General features: G+C 48.0%; 1 protein-coding gene across 1 annotated transcript; it reads left to right on the forward strand.

The window, feature by feature from the left end:
- galk1 (galactokinase 1) lies at nucleotides 1-25,029 on the forward strand. Its single transcript, XM_068057846.1, has 8 exons — nucleotides 1-182; nucleotides 2,621-2,810; nucleotides 8,498-8,617; nucleotides 9,536-9,671; nucleotides 19,368-19,549; nucleotides 21,191-21,341; nucleotides 22,267-22,429; nucleotides 23,442-25,029. Exons 1-8 carry the CDS (start codon nucleotides 21-23, stop codon nucleotides 23,511-23,513), a joined length of 1,176 nt encoding a protein of 391 aa, XP_067913947.1. The 5' UTR covers nucleotides 1-20; the 3' UTR covers nucleotides 23,514-25,029.
- Nucleotides 25,030-25,543: the final 514 nt, after the last annotated feature.

Consider the following 25,543-nt stretch of genomic DNA (forward strand, 5'->3'; position numbering starts at 1 on the left):
GAGGGAGCGGTTGCTTGACAATGATGGCGGAACCCGGGGTTGCGGCTCTGTTGGAGGAGACGCTGCGGGTTTTCAGGGAGAATTACCCGGGCTGTGAGCCCGGTATTGGCGTGGCGGCCCCGGGAAGAGTGAATCTCATCGGGGAGCACACGGACTATAACCAGGGTTTTGTGCTGCCTGTGGTGGGTGAGGGTAAGGTGGGTGGGGAGGGGGAATGGAGCGTGCTGCGGGGGGCGGGGGCGTGGACGTGGAGGAGGAGTATGCTGGTGGTCGGGGGTGGGCTGGGAGGAAGGGGACGGGCGGGGGCATGGGGAGAGGGGAGGGCTGGCTGGGGGCAGAGGGGTGAGGGGTGAGGGGAGGGCGGGCTGGGGGGAAGAAGGGAGGGCTGGGGGTAGAGGGATGAGGGGAAGGCTGGCTGGGGGTAGAGGGATGAGGGGAGAGGAGGGTTGGGGGTAGAGGGGTGAGGGGCGGGCGGGCTGGGGGTAGAGGAATGAGGGGAGGGCGGGATGAGGGGAGGGTGGGCTGGGGGTAGAGGAGTGAGGGGAGGGCGGGATGAGGGGAGGGTGGGCTGGGGGTAGAGGAGTGAGGGGAGGGCGGGATGAGGGGAGGGTGGGCTGGGGGTAGAGGAGTGAGGGGAGGGCGGGATGAGGGGAGGGTGGGCTGGGGGTAGAGGAGTGAGGGGAGGGCGGGCTGGGGGTAGAGGGGTGAGGGGAGGGCGGGGTGGGGGGGAGAAGGGAGGGCTGGGGGTAGAGGAATGAAGGGAGGGCTGGGGGTAGAGGGATGAAGAGAGGGATGAGGGGAGGGCTGGGGGTAGAGGGGTGAGATGAGGGGAGGGGAGGACTGGCTGTGGGGGGGGGGGGAGAGAGAGGGGAGGGGAGGACTGGCTGTGGGGGGGGGGGGGGAGAGAGGGGAGGGGAGGACTGGCTGTGGGGGGGGGGGGGAGAGAGGGGAGGGGAGGACTGGCTGTGGGGGGGGGGGGGAGAGAGGGGAGGGGAGGACTGGCTGTGGGGGGGGGGGAGAGAGGGGAGGGGAGGACTGGCTGTGGGGGGGGGGGAGAGAGGGGAGGGGAGGACTGGCTGTGGGGGGGGGGGGGGGAGAGAGGGGAGGGGAGGACTGGCTGTGGGGGGGGGTGGGGAGAGAGGGGAGGGGAGGACTGGCTGTGGGGGGGGGTGGGGAGAGAGGGGAGGGGAGGACTGGCTGTGGGGGGGGGGGGAGAGAGGGGAGGGGAGGACTGGCTGTGGTGGGGGGGGGGGAGGGGAGGGGAGGACTGGCTGTGGTGGGGGGGGGGAGGGGAGGGGAGGACTGGCTGTGGTGGGGGGGGGAGGGGAGGACTGGCTGTGGTGGGGGGGGAGAGCGGGGGGGAGGACTGGATGGGGGGAGAGCGGGGGGGAGGACTGGATGGGGGGGGGAGGGGAGGACTGGCTGGGGGGTGGTTGGAGGAAGAGGGGAGGACTGGCTCGGGGGGGTGGGGTTGGGGGAGGACGGGAGGACTGGCTGTGGGGGGGAGGGGAGGACTGGCAGTGGGGGGGAGGGGAGGACTGGCTGTGGGGGGGGGGGGGGGGAAGAGGGGAGCGGAGGACTGGCTGTGGGGGGGGGGTAAGAGGGGAGGGCTGGGGGAGGAGGAGAGCTGGAGGGGTAGGGGCTTCTGCGGGGAGAGGAGGAGGGCTAGGGTGAGGGGGCAGGACGGTGGGGCAGAGGGGAGGGATGGAGAATACAGGAGGAGTGAAGATTGGGGGGGATGCTGGGGGTGTGGGGAGGGGTGAGGAGGGATAGGAGGAGGGTTGGGTTTGTGGAGCGGATAAGGGGGAGGGCTGGGTTGAGGGGAAGGGGCGTACAGGGAGATGGGGCACTGGGGGAAAGGGCGGGTGGAGAGATGGGGCACTGTGGGAGAGAAGGATCGGGCGGAGAGATGGGGCACTGGAGGAGGAGGGAAGGATCGGGCGGAGAAATGGGGCACTGGGGGAGGGAAGGGGCGGGCGGAGAGATGAGGCACAGGGTGAATGAGCGGGTGGGGAAATGGGGGTGTGGGGGAGGTTTGGCAGTGTGGGGAGCCTGGGTGTTTGGGGAGGCAGGAGGGAGATGTGTGGGTATGGGAGATGGGGGTGGGCGAGGGGGTAGAGATGTGGGTGGTGGAGAGAGGAGGGGGTTGGGTGGGCAGGAGTGGGGGCAAGCAGAGTGGGGAGACGGGTGAAGGGAAGAGCTGGAAGGGAGGTGAAGGGAATGTTGGTGGAATGGGTGCAGCTGAACAGCGTGTTCTCCCAGGGAGTGTCCTGACGGACATCACTCCCTCAACCAGATAACCTAATTGCTGATTCTGGGACATCACTGTGTTCAGATAGGCACCCGCACCTTTCCCAGTGCTCGCACCTCAAGATTACTGTGTTGGTCGTAAAACGTTTGGGACTTCCTGAGACCGTGCAAGGTGCTGTAGATATTCAAAATCTTGTTTGGACAAAAATGCTTGCTGGTACTGAACACGGCATGCACTAAGTGGAGGCCTGAACACGAGGAAGAGAAGCTGAACAGAAGGGATAAGAGACATTCTTCAGGCTTTGTTGTTCAGTTGACTCGATTTTGGTAACTGTTGATGTGGGCTGCTAATGATCTGTTAATCCTTTAGGCTCTTCCGATGGTCACTGTGGTGATTGGGTGTCAGAGTGCAGATGGGATCATCTCATTACTTACCACAGCAAAGGAAGCGGATGAACCAAAGCGATTGGAATTTCCTGTGCCTACTGAAGCAAACCCTCTGAGTCCTGGGTTACCTAGCTGGGCCAACTACGTGAAGGGAGTTATTCAACATTACAGAGGTAATACGACACATAGCATCTGGTGATGGCTGTGACTTCTTCAGGTCTGGGCAGTCCAAAACGAGGAGCCATAAATATAAGATAGTCACTAATAAATCCAATCAGGAATTCAGGAGAAACCTCTTTACCCAGAAAGTGGTTAGAATACGGAACTCACTACCACAGGGAGTAGCTGAGGCAAGGTACCTTCATGGGGAAGTTAGATATATAAATGACAGCAAAAGGAATAGAAGGTTATGCTGATGGTGAGATGAAGAGGGTGGGAGAAGATTTGTGTGGAGCTGTTGGGATGAATGTACAGCACAGAAACAGGCCGTTCTATGGTCTGACACTCGTTTCTGAAAAATTGCTTTTAATGCTAAAATGTCCTTTTTTAATATATTTTTACCTTCTCCCTTGTTACAGCTATTATGTGTGTTTAGATATGCTGGTGTCTTTACTCCAGGTCCCTTGCCAGAGTTGCATTTTAAGTCGGTAGGAAGCATGAACTTGGATTTATGTAGCGTTGCATTTAGAGCTTCGTGTACAATGAGTTACTTTGTGGACCACCTCAAAAGCTACTTAGTAAAGCAATGGAACGAATGACCAGTTAATCTGTTCTTCATGGTGTTATATGCAGTCATATTCAGCTGGCCTCAGACAGTGGAAACATCAGAGGAATGTATGATGGCATTAAGAGAGCTCTTGGGCCAACCATCAAGAAGATCGCCTCCTTCAAATCTAAATCAGGGGACACAATCACTGACCAACGCAAGCAAATGGACCGCTGGGTTGAGCACTACCTAGAACTGTACTCCAGGGAGAATGTTGTCACTGAGACCGCCCTCAATGCAGCCCAGCCTCTGCCAGTCATGGATGAGCTGGACGTACAGCCAACAAAATCGAAACTCAGTAAAGCCATTGATTCTCTAGCCAGCGGAAAAGCCCCTGGGAAGGATGGCATTACCCCTGAAATAATTAAGAGTGCTAAGCCTGCTACACTCTCAGCACTCTACGAATTGCTTTGCCTGTGCTGGGAGGAGGGAGCAGTACCACAGGACATGCGCGATGCCAATATCATCACCCTCTATAAAAACAAAGGTGACCGCGGTGACTGCAACAACTACCGTGGAATCTCCCTGCTCAGCATAGTGGGGAAAGTCTTGGCTCGAGTCGCTTTAAACAGGCTCCAGAAGCTGGCCAAGCGCGTCTACCCTGAGGCACAGTGTGGCTTTTGAGCAGAGAGATCAACCATTGACATGCTGTTCTCCCTTCGCCAACTACAGGAGAAATGCCGCGAACAACAGATGCCCCTCTACGTTGCTTTCGTGATCTCACCAAAGTCTTTGACCTCGTCAGCAGACGTGGTCTCTTCAGACTACTAGAAAAGATCGGATGTCCACCAAAGCTACGAAGTATTATCACCTCATTCCATGACCATATGAAACGCACAATTCAGCATAGCGGCGCCTCATCAGACCCCTTTCCTATCCTGAGTGGCGTGAAACAGGACTGTGTTCCCGCACCTACACTTTTTGGGATTTTCTTCTCACATGCATTCAAGTCTTCAGAAGAAGGAATTTTCCTCCACGCAAGATCAGATGGCAGGTTGTTCAACCTTGCCCGTCTAAGAGCGAAGACCAAAGTATGGAAAGTCCTCATCAGGGTGCTTCTCTTTGCTGACGATGCTGCTTTAACATCTCACACTGAAGAGTGTCTGCAGAATCTCATCGACAGGATTGCGGCTGCCTGCAACGAATTTGGCCTAACCATCAGCCTCAAGAAAACTAACATCATGGGACAGGACGTCAGAAATGCTCCATCCATCAATATCGGCGATCACGCTCTGGAAGTGGTTCAAGAGTTCACCTACCTAAGCTCAACTATCACCAGTAACCTGTCTCTCGATGCAGAAATCAACAAGCGCATGGGAAAGGCTTCCACTGCTATGTCCAGACTGGCCAAGAGAGTGTGGGAAAATGGCGCACTGACACGGGACACAAAAGTCCGCGTGTATCAAGCCTGTGTCCTCAGTACCTTGCTGTATGGCAGCGAGGCCTGGACAACGTATGTCAGCCAAGAGCGACGTCTCAATTCATTCCATCTTCGCTGCCTCCAGAGAATCCTTGGCATCAGAAAAAGGAAGTATTTGTAAGGGCTGGAAGGCTAGGAACAGATGAAGCACTTGAGGAATATAAAGACAGTAGGAAGGAACTTAAGCAAGGAGTTAGGAGGGCTAAAAGGGGTCATGAAAAGTCATTGGCAAACAGGATTAAGGAAAATCCCAAGGCTTTTTATATTTATATATATATAGCAAGAGGGTAACCAGGGAAAGGGTTGGCCCACTCAAGGACAGAGATGGGAATCTATGCGTGGAGCCAGAGGAAATGGGTGAGGTGCTAAATGACTACTTTGCATCAGTATTCACCAAGGAGAAGGACTTGGTGGATGATGAGCCTAGGGAAGGGAGTGCAGATAGTCTCAGTCATCTCATTATCAAAAAGGAGGAGGTGTTGGGTGTCTTGCAAAGCATTAAGGTAGATAAGTCCCCAGGGCCTGATGGGATCTACCTGAGAATACTGAGGGAGGCAAGGGAAGAAATTGCTGGGGCCTTGACAGAAATCTTTGCATCCTCATTGGCTACAGGTGAGGTCCCAAAGGAGTGGAGAATAGCCAATGTTGTTCCTTTGTTTAAGAAGGGTGGTAAGGAAAATCCAGGAAATTATAGGCCGGTGAGCCTTATGTCAGTGGTAGGGAAACTATTAGAGAGGATTCTTCGGGACAGGATTTACTCCCATTTGGAAACAAACAAACTTATTAGCGAGAGACAGCATGGTTTTGTGAAGGGGAGGTCGTGTCTTACTAATTTGATTGAGTTTTTTGAGGAAGTGACAAAGATGATTGATGAGGGAAGGGCGGTGGATGTTGTCTATATGGACTTTAGTAAAGCCTTTGACAAGGTTCCGCATGGCAGACTGGTGCAAAAGGTGAAGTCACACAGGATCAAAGGTGAGCTGTCAAGATGGATACAGAACTGGCTCAGTCACAGAAGACAGAGGGTAACAGTGGATGGGTGTTTTTCTGAATGGAGGGATGTGACTAGTGGTGTTTCGCAGGGATCAGTGCTGGGACCTTTGTTTGTAGTATATATAAATGATTTGGAGGAAAATGTAGCTGGTCTGATTAGTAAGGTTGGTGGAGTTGCGGATAGTGATGAGGATTGTCAGAGGATACAGCAGGATCTAGATCGGTTGGAGACTTGGGCGGAGAAATGGCAGATGGAGTTTAATCCGGACAAATGTGAGGTAATGCATTTTGGAAGGTCTAATGCAGGTGGGAGGTATACAGTAAATGGCAGAACCCTTAGGAGTATTGACAGGCAGAGAGATCTGGGCGTACAGGTCCATAGGTCACAAAGTGGCAACGCAGGTGGATAAGGTAGTCAAGAAGGCATACGGCATGCTTGCCTTCATCGGTCGGGGCATAGAGTATAAAAATTGGCAAGTCAAGTTGCAGCTGTACAGAACCTTAGTTAGGCCACACTTAGAATATTGCGTGCAATTCTGGTCGCCACACTACCAGAAGGACGTGGAGGCTTTGGAGAGGGTACAGAGGAGGTTTATCAGGATGTTGCCTGGTCTGGAGGGCATTGAGGAGAGGTTGGAAAAACTCGGATTGTTTTCACTGGAACGACGGAGGTGGAGGGGCGACATGATAGAGGTTTACAAAGTTATGAGTGGCATGGACAGAGTGGATAGTCAGAAGCTTTTTCCCAGGGTGGAAGAGTCAGTTACTAGGGGACATAGGTTTAAGGTGCGAGGGGCAAAGTTTAGAGGGGATGTGCGAGGCAAGTTTTTTTACACAGAGGGTGGTGAGTGCCTGGAACTTGCTGCCAGGGGAGGTGGTGGAAGCAGATACGATAGCGACGTTTAAGAGACATCTTGACAAATATATGAATAGGATGGGAATAGAGGGATATGGGCCCGGAAGTGCAGTAGGTGTTAGTTTCGGCAGGCATCAAGATGGGCGCAGGCTTGGAGGGCCAAATGGCCTGTTCCTGTGCTGTACTGTTTTTTGTTCAGGTGGCAGGACCGTATCTCCAACACAGTAGTCCTCGAGGCGGCCAACATCCCCAGCTTATACACCCTACTGAGTCAGCGGCGCTTGAGATGGCTTGGCCATGTGAGCCGCATGGAAGATAGCAGGATCCCCAAGGACACATTGTACAGCGAGCTCGCCACTGGTATGAGACCCACCGGCCGTCCATGTCTCCGCTTTAAAAATGTCTGCAAACGCGACATGAAGTCCTGTGACATTGATCACAGGTCGTGGGAGTCAGTTGCCAGTGATCGCCAGAGCTGGCGGGCAGCCATAAAGGCGGGGCTGAAGTGTGGCGAGTCGAAGAGACTTAGCAGTTGGCAGGAAAAAAGACAGAGGTGCAAGGGGAGAGCCAACTGCGAAACAGCCCTGACAACCAATTTTACCTGCAGCACCTGTGGAAGAGTCTGTCACTCTAGTATTGGACTTTATAGCCACTCCAGGCGCTTACCCATTGTCTCCTGAGACAAGGAGGCCAAAGAAGAAGCATGGTGTTAATAAATGTTGGCACTAAAAGTGCACAAAGGACCTGAGTGAAGAATAACTTGACAAAGTTCATTAGTTGCAGACTTAAAGGGAGTTTAAATGTATCACAACTTGGAAGCTGCTGGGCTCTATTTAATACAAACAAGGTTTAACTCAGTCCAAGATTACAGACGTAGTTGAACTGATCTTTGACTTCAAATCCTCCATGGCCTTACAACTCCCTATCTTTGTTACCACCTCTGACCCTACAACACTCTGATTTTTGCTGTCCTATTTTGGCCTTGCATATGCCCAATTTTCTTTGCTCCACAATTGGCAGTCATGCCTTCAACTACCTCAGCTCTAAACTATGGAATTCTTTCCCTAAACCCCTCTGCCTCTCTACTCCTTGAAGACACTCCTTAAATCCTACTTCTTTGATCAAGCTTTTCGTCACCTGTTCCAATATCTCTTTATGTACCTCACTGTCAAATTTTGTTTGCTAACACTCCTGTGAAGTGCCTTGGGCCAGTTTATTATGTTAAAGGCGCTATATAAATGCAAGCTATTGTTGGTGACAAAGAAGTCCATGAGCTTCTTGCACATTTTGGAGGTGAAGGCAGAAGGAAGAGAGGTTAGAGCTTCTGCTCCCTATTGTGCCTTTTGGAGAGCCAATAGGAGAGTTTTGCTTTGCTTTCATTGACGATTCTCAAGGTGTGTGATATTGGAGATGAAGACAGTTACATTGATAATGTGCTGTTAGCAGTGAGTGTGTTCGGACCTGTAGCTAACATCATGTTCCGCTATGAAGGCATGAGCAGATCCGTCTGCCTCCAGATATAGGCTGTACTGGGGCATTGTGAGATTATTGCGAACTCAGTGCAGATTTGCCCCCTCTGATCTGAAATGTTAGAGATACGATACCATCTATTTGTTAATCTGTCTACCACTTGTTTCCCATTACGTGGTTTATAATTGCCGGTTAGTAGATATTTTCTGTAAAATTTCTTATGGTGTGCTACCAAGTAGAATATAATTAATGTTTGATACACCAGGGACACTACTTGTTATCCAGTAGATTTGATTTAACTATACAGTATAGTTTTTTTCTTGAATGTTTTTTGCTCTGTGTTGTATTTTTGTAGCAGGCCCGCTCCCTGGGTTTAAGGCGGTGATGGCAAGTAATGTCCCATTAGGAGGAGGCCTGTCCAGTTCGGCGTCTTTGGAAGTGGCCATGTATACCTTCCTACAGCAGATCTGTCCAGGTGAGTGAGACGAACTGCTTTATAAATGGAAAGTGAATGGGCCTCTACCATACCTCATTGCTTCTTCCACTCCCAAAAAGGTCCAATGACAAAGGACTCCTTGGAATACTTGGTCCTTTCCAGTCCAGCTGTTGAGTTTGAGTAATGGAGGTACTCAAGTGGCCATGTGATGTAATTGCTCAATAAACATTCCCTGCTCTTTGGCTCGATGAACAGATGTGACTAATCTACCCTGTTCCCAGCAATTACAGAGCAGGACTGATGGTTGCACAAAATCTTGGCCTGGATTGTCGTCCTGCCCTGGTAGATAAACATCCTAGACTTTTGAAGGTTGTATGGGTATTGTAGTATAGTGGTCGTGGTACTGTATTGGCAAGTTAGAGGCCATGAGTTTAAATCCCACTGGGACAAGTTGATAAATTTAGTTCGATAAATCTGGTTGGCATCAGGAAAAATAACCATAAAAACCTCTGCATTGTCATAAAAACCCAACTGGTTCACTAATGTCCTTCAGGGAAGGGACCTGCCGCCATACCTGCTACACATGACTCTAGTCCCCATTGTGGTTGACTTTTAGTGGCCTCTGAAATGGCCTTAGTAATTCGGGCAACTAGGGATGGGCAAGTGGTTGGGCCTTGCCAATGTCTCCCATATGCAGGTTTGCTGTGGGGAAAAGTACAGAATCTTTCTTTTTGGCTAGTTCAAAGAACATTGCTCTAAACTCTGGCATTGGCTTTGGAGGACAGACATGCTAAGTGTGGCACAGACTTTGGGATGGGAGAGAAGGGGTGGTATGGATTGTGTAGTGATATACATTCTAGGAATGGGGAGCATTTCTCACAGAGGAAGCATGCATCTTGGTGTAGGAAGGAACAGCGCCAATGAACCCTGACTATGTTTTAACTTTCTGATAATCAGACGATGAGAATTTAGTGGAAAAGGCTCTGACCTGCCAGAAAGCCGAGCACACGTTTGCCTCCATGCCCTGTGGAATCATGGACCAGTTCATCTCGGTGATGGGGAAAAAGAATCATGCCTTGCTTATTGACTGCAGGTGAGCCAAGGAAGCAATGCACCTCTACTGAGGGTGGTCTGTGGTCTGACTCTAATCCCTGTGGCTCAGTGATAGCACAGTCATCTCAGTCAGAAGGTATGGGTTCAAGTCCCACTCTAGAAACTTGAGCACTAGATCTAGGCTGACGCTCAGTGCAGTACTGAGGGAGTGCTGCACTGTCTTAAGTGCCAATTTCAGATAAGGCACTAAACTGAGGTCCCATCTCAAATCGATGTAAAAGATGCTTTTGATGAGCTTGCTCCTGGCTGGTCAGTTCCCTAGGAAACTCCTCACTGCATGTCTAACCTTGTCTGCTGCCATTCTTTGTGCTTTCTCCCCCAATCTCCTCTCTTCCACTGTTTAAGTTCCCCTGGCTGTAATATTGGGTGCATTTTAGCCCCAACTAAATTAGCTTCTAGTTTAAACTGCCTCTGCTCATCCCCCAACCATGCCTCCTCTTTGCTTTCCTCCGTGAGTGGTGGATCTTTTCTCAAATCTGGTTTCCAAATTCCTGGCCTTCTCTGGGCATCAAGACTGCGTTTCTGCATTGGACTATACTGGATTACGCTATTACGCTCAGCTGCTGAGTCTCTGATCTGCTGCTCTGTTGCTTAAATTTTAGGTAACTTTGATCATCGTTGTTCCCTTCTGAGCCTGTGATAGGACTGTTTCTGGTTTTTCAGCTTCAGCTACAGTCTGGTGCCTGGCTGGCAATTCACTCTCCTTGGCTGAAGCACATTTTCTGTTCCACATCTGGACCTTGTGGTGACCTCCAACTTCACCGATTTTTATTTTCCCTGCCCTGTAACCGATACTGCACACATCCTAGTTCTTTCTTCCCATGGAAATACTTCCATCACTGCATCCTCCAGTGCTTCCTTCAAATAGCTTCTAAACTTTTTGATCACCCATCACACCTGTCTGCAAACTTGGACTTTTGATTCCTGAAACCTCCATCCCTCAGTCCCATACCAGTACACGTTTTCTTCCTGCAGCGTGTTGACCTCTAGTGGCAGCTGAAAAGTACTACAGAACAGGGATCTGGGTGTTCTTGCATATGAACTACATGAAGTTCACATGCAGGTATGGCAAGTAATTAGGAAAGCAAATGGGGTATGTTAGCCTTTATTACAAAGGATTGGAGTATAAGAGTACTACAGAAATACGGTACGTTTTAGCATAATCATGGAAAAGGACAAAGATAAAACAGGAGTAAGAGTTCTAAATTGGGGGAAGGCAAATTTTAAGAAGCTGAGAGGTGACCTGGTAAAAGTCGACTGGATACAGCTACTTGAAGGCAAACCAGTGGGAAACATTCAAAAGCGAGATTCTACAGGCACTGTGTAAGCATGTCCCCACAAAGATAAAGGATGGTACTGCCCTGGTTATCTAGAAGCTTACAAGGTAAGTTAAAGCAGAAAAAGAAAGCTTATGACAATCATAAAAATTTTAATACTTTAGAAAGCCTAGAGGAGTATAGAAAGCGCAGGTTGAAGTAAAAAAGAAATGGCTGCGTTTGCTGTCAGCACAACCACTAGGTGGCGCAGTACTTGCACATGTGCAAATGCAGGCTCTTCAACTGGAACGTCAATGTCTGCGACGTTCGGGCAGCTGCCAGGATTAAAGATGGCGCTGCTCAGTTTATCACAGGAAATGCTTATGGCTAGATCATTCTAGCAAACTAACCTTGCATTAAGTAGAATGGAAGCCTAGTAATATGCTACTATGTAGTTATAGGATGCTAACTGTATCCCTCAGATCCATTTAATATTCCAGTAATCCTAGTAAATACATAAGGAATTTTATGATTGAATTTCCATTGGGAGATAGTGAATTGGCACCCTGATCAATGGAAAAGAAAATCGGGCAGAGTATAAATCGTGCTGCCAATTCGTTATTGTGATTCGTTTATATGACTGACCAGGACTGATTTCAGCCAAACGCAGCAACTTGCTCCCGCCCCACTGGCCACTCTTCACCCCTCGGCAACTCACTTTCTCCCCTCCTCCCTATCGGTCACCTCCACCTCAGCCGCTAGCTCCAGACCTCGCTGCTCCCCCCCCCCCCCCCAACTTCCCTGGCCGATTGTTCCCCGCTCACGCCACCTCGCTCTCCGCTCGCTGGCTTCCCGCACCCCTCTGCTAGTTATAGGCTGCGCCGCTTCCCTCCCCTCGGTCACTTGCTTCCACTTTTGATCAGTCACCACACACCACCCGAAGAAGCAAGGCGAGGCACACAGGCCGACGTAGGAGCGAGAGGCCAAGAGGAGGGAAGCAGCCCGGCCTAGTGCTAGTGGCTGGAGGGGAGTGCGGGGGAGCAAGTGGCCAAGAGGAGGGAAGCGGCGTGGCCTAGTACTAGCTGGAGGGGGGGAGCGAGTGGCCAAGAGGAGGGAAGCGGCGCGGCCTAGTGCTAGCAGGTGGGGGGGGAGGGGGGCGGGGATGCGGGGAACGATCGGACAGGGGAATGGGGGGGGAGTGGGGCAAGAGCGAGGTCTGGAGCGAGCGGCTGAAAGGAAGAAGTGTCAAGGCCTGGAGTGAGTTGCAAGGGGGGAAAGCAGCTAGTGGGCATGAGCGAGTGATGGGGTTCGAGTTCCAGCCTCAAAGTCTCCCATTCAACCACTTCCTCCAGCCGAGTGGGGGTGGGGGAGCTGGATACCTGATGGCGCTTTATCGTGCATGCGCGAAGATGGACCATGTGGGGATACGTGATGACGTAATCCCGCACATGTGCCACTTAGTCCTGGCAAGATATAGCTGCGCATGTGCACAGTTTGGCGCACTTTGACGTCAGCGGGCTGCTGCATTGTCAGGAATCACTTTGAAAAGGAAATTAGAAAAGTAAAGAGAGGACATGAAAAATTATTGGCAGGTAAGATCAAGGAAAACCCAAAGGTGTTTTATCAGTACATTAAGAGCAAGAGGATAACTAAGGTAAGGGTAGGGCCTATCCGTGATCTACGGGGGAACTTGCATGTGGATGCAGAAGATGTGAGCGGGGTTCTTAATGAGTTTTTTGTCTCTGTCTTCACAAAGGAGAGGGTTGATGTAGACATTGTAGTAAAAGAGGAGGAGTGTGAAATATTAGATACAATAAGCATAATGAGAGAGGAAGTACTAGAGGGTCTGGCATCCTTGACAGTGGATAAATCACCAGGATCGGATGGATTGCATCCCAGGTTGTTAAACGAAGCCAGGGAGGAAATAGCGGCTGTGCTGAGGAGCATCTTCAAATCCTCACTAGATACAGGAGAGGTACCAGACAATTGGAGGTCTGCGAACATTGTGCCATTATTTAAAAAGGGTGCGAGGGATAGGCCAAATAATTATAGGCCGGTCAGTTTGACCTCGGTGATGGGTAAATTGTTAGAATCTATTCTGAGAGACAGGATAAACTGCCACTTAGAAAGACATGGATTAATCAGGGATAGTCAGCATAGATTTGTTAAGGGACAGTCATGTCTTACTAATTTGATTGCATTTTTTGAGAAAGTAACAAGGAGAATTGATGAGGGTAGTGCAGTGGATGTGGTCTACATGGATTTTAGTAAGGCATCTGACAAGGTCCCGCATGGCAGACTGGTCAGTAAAATGAAAGGGATACAAGGGAGTGTGGCAGGTTGGATCCAAAATTGGCTGTGACAGGAGGCAAAGGGTAGAAGTCGACAGATGTTTTTGTGAACTGAAAACTGTTTGCAGTGGCGTTCCACAAGGCTCAGTGTTGGGTCCGTTGCTGTTTGTGTGGACTTAAATTAATATTAATGATTTGGACTTAAATGTGGGAGGCATGATTGGGAAATTTGCAGATGACACAAAAATTGGCCATGTAGTTGATCGTGAAGAGGATAGCCGTAGACTCCAGAATGATATCAATGGTTTGGTTGGGTGGGCAGAAAAGTGGCAAATGGAATTCAATCCAGAGAAGTGTGAGGTAATGCATTTGGGAAGGGCAAATAAAGCAAGGGAATACACAATAAATGGGAGGATATTGAGAGGGGTAGAAGAAGTGAGAGACCTTGGAGTGCATGTCCACAAGTCCCTGAAGGTGGCAGGATAGGTAGATAGAGTGGTGAAGAAGGCATATGGAATGTTTTCTTTTATTGGCTGAGGTATACAATTCAAAAGCAGGGATGTAATGCTGGAACTGTATAAAACATTGGTTAGGCCACAGCTGGAGTATTGCATACAGTTCTGGTCACCACATTACAGAAAGGACATAATTGCTCTGGAGAGAGTACAGAGGAGATTTACAGGAATGTTGCTGAGGCTCGAAGGTTGCAACTATGATGAACGATTGGATGGGCTGAGGAGTGACTTAATAGAGCTGTACAAAATTGAGGGGCCTAGATAGAGTAGGCAGGAAGGACCTGTTTTCCCCTAGTGGAGAGGTCAATTACCAGGGGGCACAGATTTAAGGTGATTGGTAGAAGGATTAGGTTGGATATGAGGAAAAACTTTTTCACCCAGAGGGTGGTGGGTGTCTGGAATTCACTGCCAGGAATGGTGGTGGAGGCAGAAACCCTCAATTCTTCTAAAAGGTACCTGGACATGCACCTGAAGTGCTGTAACCGGCAAGGCTATGGACCAAGTGCTGGAAAGTGGGATGAGATTGGGCGGTTAGTTTTTTTGACCGGCACGGACACAACAGACTGAATGGCCTCCTTCTGTGCTGTAATTTTTCTATGGTTCTAAGAGTAAAGATGTCTTGCAGCAATCATATAGGGCCTTAGTGAGACCGCATCTGGAGTACTGTGTACATTTCGGTCTCCTTACCTAAGGAAGGATATACTTGTCTTAGAGGTAATGCAACAAAGGTTCACTAGACTGATTCCTGGGATGAAGTGATTGTCCTATGAGGACAGATCAAGTAGATTAGTCCTATATTCTCTGGAGTTTAGAAGAATGAGAGGTGATCTCATTGAAGATATAAAATTCTTGATGTGCCTGACAGGGTAGATGCTGGGAAGATGTTTCTCCTGGCTAGGGAGTCCAGAACTCAGGGTCACAGTCTCAGAATAAGGGGTTGGCAATTTAGGACTGAAATGAGGAGAAATTTCTTCATTCGGAGGGTTGTGAACTTTTGGAATTTTCTATCCCAGAGAGCTGTAAATATTCAGTAATTAAGTATATTCAGGTCAGAGGTTGATTAGACTTTTTGGATACTAAGGGAATCAACGGATGTGGAGATAGGCTGGAAAGGTGTAGCTGAGGTAGAAGATCAACCATGAACTTGGGAAAAGGACATTCGGACCCATTCTATCCTTGTCTACTAACCACCCCGACCCACTTTCTCATCATATCTCTGTCTCAATCTCTCTGATCTCAGCCTCCCTCTGTAGTTCAGCATTCCGGATGTCATGGAGAGGCTGCAGGACATTCTTCTGGGGGAGGGTGAACAGTCAGAGGTCGTGGTCCACGTTGGTACCAATGACATAGGTAAGAAGGGGGATGAGGTCCTGAAAGCAGATTTAGGGAGCTAGGAAGGAGATTAAAAAACAGGACGTCAAAAGCAGTAATCTCAGCATTACTCCCAGTCCCACATGCAAGTGAGCATTGGAATAGGAGAATTGAGCAATTGAACACGTGGCTGGAGAACGGGTGTAGGAGGGAGGGCATCAGATTTGAGACATTGGGACCGGTTCTGGGGCAGGTGGGACCTGTACAAGATGGACGGGCTACACCTTAACAGGACTGGGACGAATATCCTCGCAGGGAGATTTACTAGTGCTGTTGGGGAGGGTTTAAACTAAATTGTCAGGGGGATGGGAACCTGAGAGGGAGCTCAGATTGAAGGAAAGCAAAGCTGGTAACTCGTCTGGGGTGTGGGAACCAGGAGCAAGTATTAGAGAGGAATGCCAAGGTGCACAGAATACTGGGGGAGATAGATAGCACGAGAGTAGGGAATAATAAGTTATTAGGTGAGGTCAGAGTAAGGGAGAAAGTAATAAAGTCTGAATCAGTGTTAATGTGCATGTATGTGAATGCATGGAGTGTGGGAATAAGACTGAGGTGCAGATTGACATGTGGAAATATGGCTATAACAGAGACCTGGCTCAAAGGAGGGCAGGACTGGGCGTTAAATATTCCTGGATACAAGGTGTTTAGAAAAGGAAAGGGTGGTGGTATTGATGTAGGAGAGCACTGCAGTGCTGGAGAAAAAGGATGTCCCAGAGGGGTTGAGGACAGAATCAATTTGGCTAGAGCTGAGGAACAAAAAAGGTGCAGTTACATTGTTTGGTGTTGTCTTTAGGCCACCAACTAGTGTGATGGACGTGGAGGAACAAATCTGCAAGGAAATTACAGAGGTGCAAAAATTATTGAGTAGTTTTAATGGGGGACTTTAATTATCCAAACATAGACTGGGATAATAGTGCAAAGGGCAGTGAGGGGCAAGAGTTCCTAGAGTGTGTTAGGGAGAATTTTCTACAACAGTATGTTGCTAGTCCAATGAGAAAGGAGGCACTGCTAGACCTGGTTCCTGGGAATGAGATGGGCCAAGTGGATCAAGTATCAGTAGGAGATCATTTAGGGGATAGTGATCATTGTATCATAAGGTTTAGACTGACTATGGAAAAGGACAAAGAGCAATTCAGGGTAAGAATAATTAACTGGGGAAAGGCCAACTTCAATGGGGTAAGAATGGAGCTGGGGGTGAATAAGTTTAGTTTTTAGTTCAGAGATACAGCACTGAAACAGGCCCTTCGGCCCACCGAGTCTGTGCCAACCATCAACCACCCATTTATACTAATCCTACACTAATCCCATATTCCTACCACATCCCCACCTGTCCCTATATTTCCCTACCACCTACCTATACTAGGGGCAATTTATAATGGCCAATTAACCTATCAACCTGCAAGTCTTTGGCATGTGGGAGGAAACCGGAGCACCCGGAGAAAACCCACGCAGACACAGGGAGAACTTGCAAACTCCACACAGGCAGTACCCAGAATTGAACCCAGGTCGCTGGAGCTGTGAGGCTGCGGTGCTAACCACTGCAAAAGCTGGCAGGAGAACGGGCAGATGAACAATGGGTACCTTCAAATAAGAGATAGTTCGGGCACAGTCACAGTATGTTCCCTCGAAGGGGAAAAGTAGAGCAAACAAGGCCAGAGCTCCCTGGTTGACAAAAGAGGTAGAGATTAAGATAAAGAAGAAAATGTGTGTTTGTGACAGATGCCAGGTAGAAAATACTATTGAGAACCAGGCTGAATATAGAAAGTCCAGAGGAGAAGTGAAAAAGCAAATAAGAGAAGCAAAAAGAGAGCATAAAAAGAGACTGGCAGCTAGCATTAAAGGAAATCTCAAAGTTTTCTATAGGCATATAAATAGTAAAAAGGTGGTAAAAGGAGGAGTGGGGCTGCTTAGGGACCAGAAAGGGTATTTACACATGGAGGCAGAGGGCATAGCTGAGGTATTAAATGAATACTTTGCATCTGTCTTTACCAAGGAAGAAGATGCAACCCTGGCAATGTTGAAAGATGAGGTAAGTCAGACACTAGAGGGGTTTAAAATTGATAAAGAGGACGTATTAGAAAGGCTGTCTGTACTTAAAGTAGATAAAGCACCAGGGCTGGATGAGATGCATCCAAGGATACTGAGGGTGGAAATTGCAGAGGCACTGGCCATAATTTTTCAGTCTTCCTTCGACTCAGGGATGGTGCAAGAGGACTGCAGAATCGTAAATGTTATTCCCTTGTTCAAAAAAGGGTGTAAAGATAAGCCCAGCAACTGCAGGCCAGTCAGTTTAACTTCGGTGGTGGGAACACTTCTAGAAAAAGTAATTTGGGACAAAATCACTAGTCACATGGACAAATGCGAGTTAATTAAGGAAAGCCAACATGGATTTCTTAAGGGAAAATCATGTTTAACTAACTTGCTGGAGTTTTTTGTGGAGGTAACAGAGAGGGTAGATGTGGTGTACATAGACTTCCAAAAGGCATTTGATACAGTGCCACACAACAGACTTGTGCACAAACTTGCAGCTCATGGAATAAAAGGGATGGTAGCAACATGGATACGGAATTGGCTGAGGGACAGGAAACAAAGAGTAGTGGTTAATGGATGTTTTTCGGGTTGGAGGAAGGTTTGCAGGGGAGTTCCCCAGGGATCAGTGTTGGGACCCTTGCTTTTCCTGATATATATTAATGACCTAGACCTCGGTGTACAGGGCACAATTTCAAAGTATGCAGATGATACAAAACTTGGAAGCATTGTGAACTGTGAGGACGATAGTGTAGAACTTCAAAAGTATAGATAAGTTGGTGGAATGGGCAGACAGGTGGCAGATGAAGTTCAATGCAGAGAAATGTGAAGTGATTCATTTTGGTAGGAAGAACATGGAGAGCCAATAAAGGGTGCAATTCTAGAGGAGGTGCAGGAGCAGAGGGACCAAGGTGTATATGTGCATAAGTCATTAAAGGTGGTAGGACAGGTTGAGAGAGCAGTTAAAGCAGACAGTATCCTGGGCTTTATTAATGGGGGCATAGAGTACAAGAATAAGGAAGTTATGTTGAACTTGTATAAGACAATAGTTCGGCCTCAGCTGGAGTATTGCATCCAATTCTGGGCGCCACATTTGAGGAAAGTCGTGAGGGCATTGGAGAGAGTAGAGAAAAGATTCACGAGAATGGTTCCAGGGATGAGGAATTTGAGTTATGAAGATAGATTGGAGAAGTTAGGACTGTTTTCCTTGGAGAAGAGAAGGCTGAGAGGTGATTTGATAGAGGTATTCAAAATCATGAAAGGTCTGGACAGAGTAGATAGAGAGAAACTTCCCATTCGTGAAAGGATCAAGAACGAGAGGGCACAGATTTAAAGTATTTGGTAAGAGAAGCAAAAGTGATATGAGGAAGAACTTTTTCACGCAGCGAGTGGTAAGGTCTGGAATGCACTGCCTGAGAATGTGGTGGAAGCAGGTTCAGTGAGTGGTTAGGATCTGGAATGCATTGCCTGAGAGTGTGGTGGAAGCAGGTTCAGTGAGTGGTTAGGATCTGGAATGCACTGTCTGAGAATGTGGTGGAAGCAGGTTCAATTGAAGCATTCAAAAGGGAATAAGACAGTTATATGAAAAGGAAGAATGTGCAGGGTTACGGGGAGAAGGTGGGGGAATGGAACTGAGGGAATTGCTCTTTCAGAGAGCCAGTGTGGACACGATGGGCCGAATGGCCGCCTTCTGTGCTGTAATAATTCTGTGATATTCTGAGACCAAACAAGCATCAGTTTTATGTGTCCCCTCGAGGAGGGCACCATTAATAAAGCATTAATGATCCAATTAAACTAAATTGTGCTCAAACCAAAATGTACCCTGAATTATTGTTCTATTCTTGTATTCTGTGTATCAAACCTGTGCTGTTCCAACCCTGGGGGTGTTTGAATGGACAGTGCAGAGGGAGCTTTACTCTGTCTCTAACCCTGTACTGTACTAGCCCTAGGAGTGTTTGAGGACAATGGGTACCTGAATTGCCCAACACTAACATCCCTCAGTTTAAAGAGCTACAAAATTCACAGAAAAGGCCAGAAATAAGCTGGTGAGTTTCCCTCCAACACTGGGACTGTCCTTTATTGGCAAGGAAGGTGTCAGGTTAATTCTGTGCATCATGTGACTCTTTGGGATCTTTGCTTATTGCTGCCCTCAGAGTGAGCCAGCTGAATTCAGGGGGCTGGAGCTGTTTAACCTCATACTCTTCTATCTTTTTAGGTCTTTGGAAGTGACCCCTGTGCCTCTCACTGACCCCAACTTGGTGGTCTTGATCACAAACTCCAATGTACGACACACCCTGACGGGCAGTGAGTACCCAACCCGGCGCATGCAATGCATGGAGGCTGCAAAGGCGCTGAGGAAAGAGAGTCTTCGAGATGTTTCTATGGCTGATTTGAAAGGTGAGGACCAGCTTGGGTTTTGCATTTGTTTTGAAGAGGAGGAGTGGGGCAGGTGGAGAAGGCATGTTGGTGATTGGAGAAAATCAAGTACTGGGAGGATTGGTTTAAGAAGGGTGTGAGTGTGATGGATTCCATCACTGGGAAGATCATGGTGTAGAATGTATGGGTGAGGTAGTGGCTTGACTTGGTATGGGTGAGGTAGTGGCTTGATCTGGTATGGGTGAGGAGGGGAGTGACTATCATACAGCAGGGGATCTCTGCTTCTTAGCTGGTGATTTCTCTCCCACAGATATTTAATTGTTACTTAATTGGCTGTAAACCACTTTGGGATATCCTGAGGTCTTTAAAGGCTCTATATAAATGTAAGTCTTTCTTTTAAAGTCTGCACTTCAGCTCATTGGGGTAGTTATGACTTTAGCTATTGATTCAGCCAATTTACATCTCTCCCCATTTTCATGCTTCTTTGGCAATATGTCCCAAACCCACAACCTCCACCTAGAAGGCAAGTGCAACACTATCGCCTCCAAGTCACGCACCATCGTGACTTGGAAATATATTGGCCATTCCTTCATTGTTGCTGGGTCAAAATCCCATAACTCCTGACAACATTGTGGAAATCCCTTTTCCACATGGACTGTAGCGTTTCAAGAAGGCAGCTCATTACCACCTTCTCAAGGGCAATTAGTGATGGGCAAGAAATGACAGCATTTCCAGTGACACCCATATCCCATCAATGAATTTTTAAAAGCTCACCATTGACCAAAACTACCCCCATTATTTACATTCCTGTTCCTGAAAGAACCCTGCTACTGTCTTAGAGTCCCACAGAGCACCAGTTTCCAGCTGACAGCCAGCTCAAGTACACAAAGGACCTTCAGTTGCAGCGGAACAGCCTAATGCTGATTTATGGGGTCAGAAATTGAAGCTTAGGCTGCCATTCACTGCCCTGGGCCTGTGCTGGTATTAGCTCCACAACAGAGCTATACCCTCTGATATCACTCTTTTCCCATAATACAATGTTTTTTTCCCTTGTGTTGACTGTTAGGAATGTGAGTGGCACATTTGCTACATTACAGCAGTGACAACACTTCAAATATATTTCATTGGCTCTGAAGCACTTTGGGACATCCTGAAGTTGTAAAACATGCTATAGAAATGTACATTTGTTCATTCCTTGATATAATCAGTCTCTGCTTACATCCACTCTCTCTTCCCCTCTCCCCCGCCTCTCCCCACCACCCCCCCCCCCCCCGTTCTCTTGCCCTCTCTCACCTCCCTCCACACCCGATTGCGCCATTGTCTTTCCCCTCCCCCCGTCCCTGCTTGCGTTTCCTCCCTTCCCCCCTCACTTGTGCCCTCTTCCCCTCTCCTGCCCCTCCATCCCCTGACTTGTGCCTTTGTGCTCGCTGTTTTGTGCCATCTCCCCCAAATTGTGCCCTCTTTCCACCACCGTGCATGCCTCATCCTTCTCGCTTGCACTCCCCTCTCTTTTACCCCCCCCCACCACTTGTCCCCTCATGTGCAAGCATATCTCTCTCTCTCTCTCTCTCTGTCCCTCTTTCTCTCTCTGGCACCCCCCTCTTTCTCTCTCTCGCCCCCCCCCCCCCCCCCCCTCCCTCTTCCCCACCGTCCCCATCACAGCAGCTGAAGCACATCTGGACGCCGAGGTGTATTGCAGGGCCCGTCATGTCATCAGTGAAATCAGACGGACAACTGATGCGGCTGAAGCTCTGACATCCAGGGATTATCAGGCATTCGGCAGGCTGATGGTGCAGAGCCACAATTCACTGAGGTACCTAGGAATGTGGCATAGGAATGTGAAATGGTGCAATCTTGACACTTTGCAGCTTGTTTCCTCCATTGTCAAAACTGATCACTACTGCAAGAATTGCCATTAATCGCTTGTAATCTCACATATTAGTACTGATATGAAAAATAGCAAACCAGCGTATTTTAATATTGATATAATTTCCATGTGATGCTGTGAATTCATTTCTAACCATTCGCACTGCTACCATCACCTGTGACAGACCTGTACCCACCAGTACTGTACTCCAGTGTTAAACACTTCAAATATTCTAAATACTGGAAGTTGTTTGGAAAGCTAGAATCTATAATGTGGCTTGGTAGTTTTCACAGCCCAAGTGGTCACAGTATGAAAATTTCACAGCCATTTGCCAGTGACTGTATTGGCTTGACATCAGATGATGTACTTCCTACTGCAGCCTCACAGCCAGCATAGCTTGGTCAAGTTGGATATTCAGAAATAAAGGGTGTATTGTACACTTGGGACTGGATGGCTCCACGAGTCTGATATTGTCAACTGTCCTCCTACATGTGTGTCAGACCTTGAAGTAAATCTACATTGGTCCCAGTTTTAATTCCAACTGTTGTCTTGAGATGGCTGCTCTCAGTTGGGACATATTGTGGGCTGTACAATTAGCTTCAACATTCCTGGGTTGGGGATGGAAAAATTGGAGAGGGTCCCTACTCCAAATCACTATCTGGCACACCATAGATTGAGTGTAGATGTGGATAAGGGCTTGGCTGTGACTGAGGATCATATCAGCACTTGCTGTCTAGGCGTATACGCGAAGAACAGGGGATTGGGAAAGGTATCGGCCGCCAGCACCCTGGGTCGATACTTTTGGGGTAGAAAAGAAAGAACAGCAGGATTAACCAGGATGTCCCCCTCCTCTCCTGTTTCTCTTTTACAGGGATGATTATGAAGTTAGCTGCCGGGAGCTGGATGAGCTGGTTGCTGCGGCGATGGATGGTGAGGGAGTCTATGGCAGTCGGATGACTGGAGGAGGCTTTGGCGGCTGTACGGTTACTTTAGTGGATGTTGCAGCTGTGGATAAAACTATTCAGCGTATTAAGGTAACAAGTAAAAAGGCAGAGGGAGAGAGCACAAGGATAGATAAAGTTAAATATTTCCATAAGTGGGGAATCCAGCACAATCTTAAAATTAGAGTTAGGCCATTTAGGAGTGCAATCAGGAAGCATTTTATTGCCACACAAGGATAGTGGAAATCTAGAATTCTCTTCCCCAAAAGGCTGTGGATGCTGGGGGTCAGATGGAACTTTCAAGACTGAGATTGATGAATATTTGTTAGATAAGACTTAGTTGCCTGTAATGGCCCTGCTAATGGAGCTGTAGTTGTCGGGTGTGCCTCTATCATCCTTGCTGAGACATGGGGACTGTATTTGTTTGATTCAATGGACCAGAACATTTTCAATCTTAATTGACTCCTTACAATGACCATCAGTGCTTCGTTAATCTTTTCTCTTGTCTCTCTAACCACCCGCGAGCGTAGAACCTCAAGTACCGTAACCTGCAGCGTTAAGGGCCAAATGCTGGAAGGTGGGATTAGGCCGGGTGGCTTGTTTGTCGGCCAGCACAGACACACTGGACCTCTTTCTGTGCTGTAAACTTTCTATGATTCATCCATTCTGGGGGTATTAATTTTGAGCCCAATTGGAGACACTCTTTCATTTCAAAGTCTGGATTGCGCACATTGGTGTATTATTGATGTGCTCTAGTTAACATTTTAACTCCTTTCTGCTTTTTGTCCTGCTCAATCCCAAGTGAGACACTTGGGATTTTAACTTCCTCTTGCTCTTACAAGAATAGAAGATATTATGCATCTGTTATGTCTCTCCCTTGAGTCCCCTTTTTTCCCCTAGTCTCCCTCTGTTTCTTTCAGTATAATGTACACTGCCCTGTGGTTTCCCTTTCAGACAGCAAATATTAATAAAAAGCATTATAGCTCCTGCTTGTTTCCAGTCACATGAGGTGACTTTTTAGCTTGTTGCCTGAAACATATTCAGTGCAAAATTGGCTTTCTAACCAGTTAATTCCAGAACATAAACTACTGTCTCTCATTAACAGGACAAGTACAGCGGAACTGCGACCTTCTATATCACTAAACCGTCCAGGGGTGCCCATGTACTGAAACTGTAAGGGCAGGTTCACTCCACTCACCACCTGACCACAGACACTCAACATTTCCCTGTCCAGAGATCTGTTTAATAATCAGCAAAGCAATACTCACCTGATCCCTGCTTAGGAAAGAAAAACGCTCAACATCATGAGAGAGAGAAAACATTCCTCGGAGAAACGGCTTGTCAACAGCTGACTGGCGTGAGGTGAAAAGAACTGAAGCTGGCTCGCTCCTGGACCCGTTGCAGCCCCGAACCACGAGGGCTAGCTCAGGATGGAGTGCTCCATCACACAGCCCAAAACAGCCATAGTGCAGAGATGTCTAAGGGCTGCCTATCCTCTGCAATATTGTAACTAGTATGCAGGAGTCACCAGCCCTTAACTCAGGCTCTCCAAACCAAGAGCTGCTTGTTAAGGGTATTAAGGGTTGGAACCATAGAACCGTAGAAAAGTTATGGCACAGGAAGAGGTCATTCAGCCCATCGTGTCTGTGCCGGCTGAAAAAAAACTAGCTGTCCAATCTAATCCCATCTTCCAGCACCTGGTCCGTAGCCTTGCAGGTTACAGCACCTCAGCTGCAGGTCCAGGTATGTTTTAAATGAGTTGAGGGTTTCTGCCTCCACCACTAATCTGGGCAGCGAATTCCAGACACCCGCTACTCTCTGGGTGAAAATGTTTTTCCTCGTGTCCCTTCTAATCTTTCAACCAATCACCTTAAAATAGTGATCAGCCATGATCTAATTGAATGGTGGAACAGGCATGAGGAGCTGAACGTCCTGCTCCTATTCCAATGTTCCTGACATTTTGTACTAGTTGAGATTTCACATAGTGCCTCTCTCCCAATGTCACTGTATGTAGCAGTCTTTTAGGCGCTGTCTCCTGACAGCGCAGAGTGGTTGCCCAAGTCATCCGTGTGCCCAAACATCTGCCAATGACGTAGCGTTGGTGCATATGCCAGTAGTGTGCCATCTAGTGGTTGTGTTGTCAGTAAAGGTGTTCTAGGTGAAATTTTTTTTTGTTTTCTTGGAGGAATTAACTCTTACTGGGATATAATTCCATGGGCACCTAAACCTCCCTCCCCCTAATACTTTATCCACATGACCATTCTTTTCAAGTGAGCTTAGACTGCGAGCATTGGCAGGTTATTGATACCATACAATGTCTCACCAGAGCTCACTGCGTTATGATGAGTGGGACTTTCTGTTTTGCGTGCCTCTGCTACACTGGACCATGCATTTACCCACTGAGCCAACCAGGGAAGACTTGAAACAAGAATTGACTGTCTGAGCCGTGGTCATAGTGCACATTAGTATGTGGTGAAACTGTTGCTCATTGGTATTTGGTACAATTTGTTTTCTCTGTTGTTTTGCAGTAAAGTTTGGGGTATGTTTCATGTGTATCACAGTCCAGCTGTTGTCTGGGATATCCTGTTCTGCCATTCAAAAGTATAGAGATTATGCTGTTGCTGTACAAATGCTTCACACTGGTCTGAAATGTTTGCTATTTTAAGCTGATGGTTTAAAAGAAATTTCACAAATGTGTTGTGTCCTATAATATTTATATAGATAAAGTGCTTGACTTTTTTGAAAACATTGGCTAACTTCAGACAGAGCTTTCCTTAGAGAAATGGGTTGACCTGTAACTTCAGAAACAAAGATCTATGCTATCATTCAATGAGATCATGAATAATCTGTATCTTAACTCCATCTACCTGCTTTGGTTCTATAATCTCAGTTTTGAAATTTAGTTGTTCCCTTGTGCCCCTCAACAGCTTTTTTTGGTTGGGGAGTGCAGGTGGTATTTCTTCATTTAAAGGGTAGTGGAAATCCAGAAGTGCTTCCTGACATCACCCCTGAACAGCCTAATTCTAAAGTTGGGGTTATGCCCCCTTGTTCTAGACTCTTCCACCAGAGGAAATAGAGTAGTTGGAGAGAAACAATCAAATCCTTTAACCATCTTAAACACCTCAATTAGATCATCCCTTCAACTATACTATCCATAACATACACTCAGCCTCACCCATAATACAAACCATATTGGCACACTAAGCA

Source organism: Heterodontus francisci, chromosome 26 (genome assembly GCF_036365525.1).
Source record: "Heterodontus francisci isolate sHetFra1 chromosome 26, sHetFra1.hap1, whole genome shotgun sequence".
Classification (NCBI taxonomy): Eukaryota; Metazoa; Chordata; class Chondrichthyes; order Heterodontiformes; family Heterodontidae; genus Heterodontus; species Heterodontus francisci.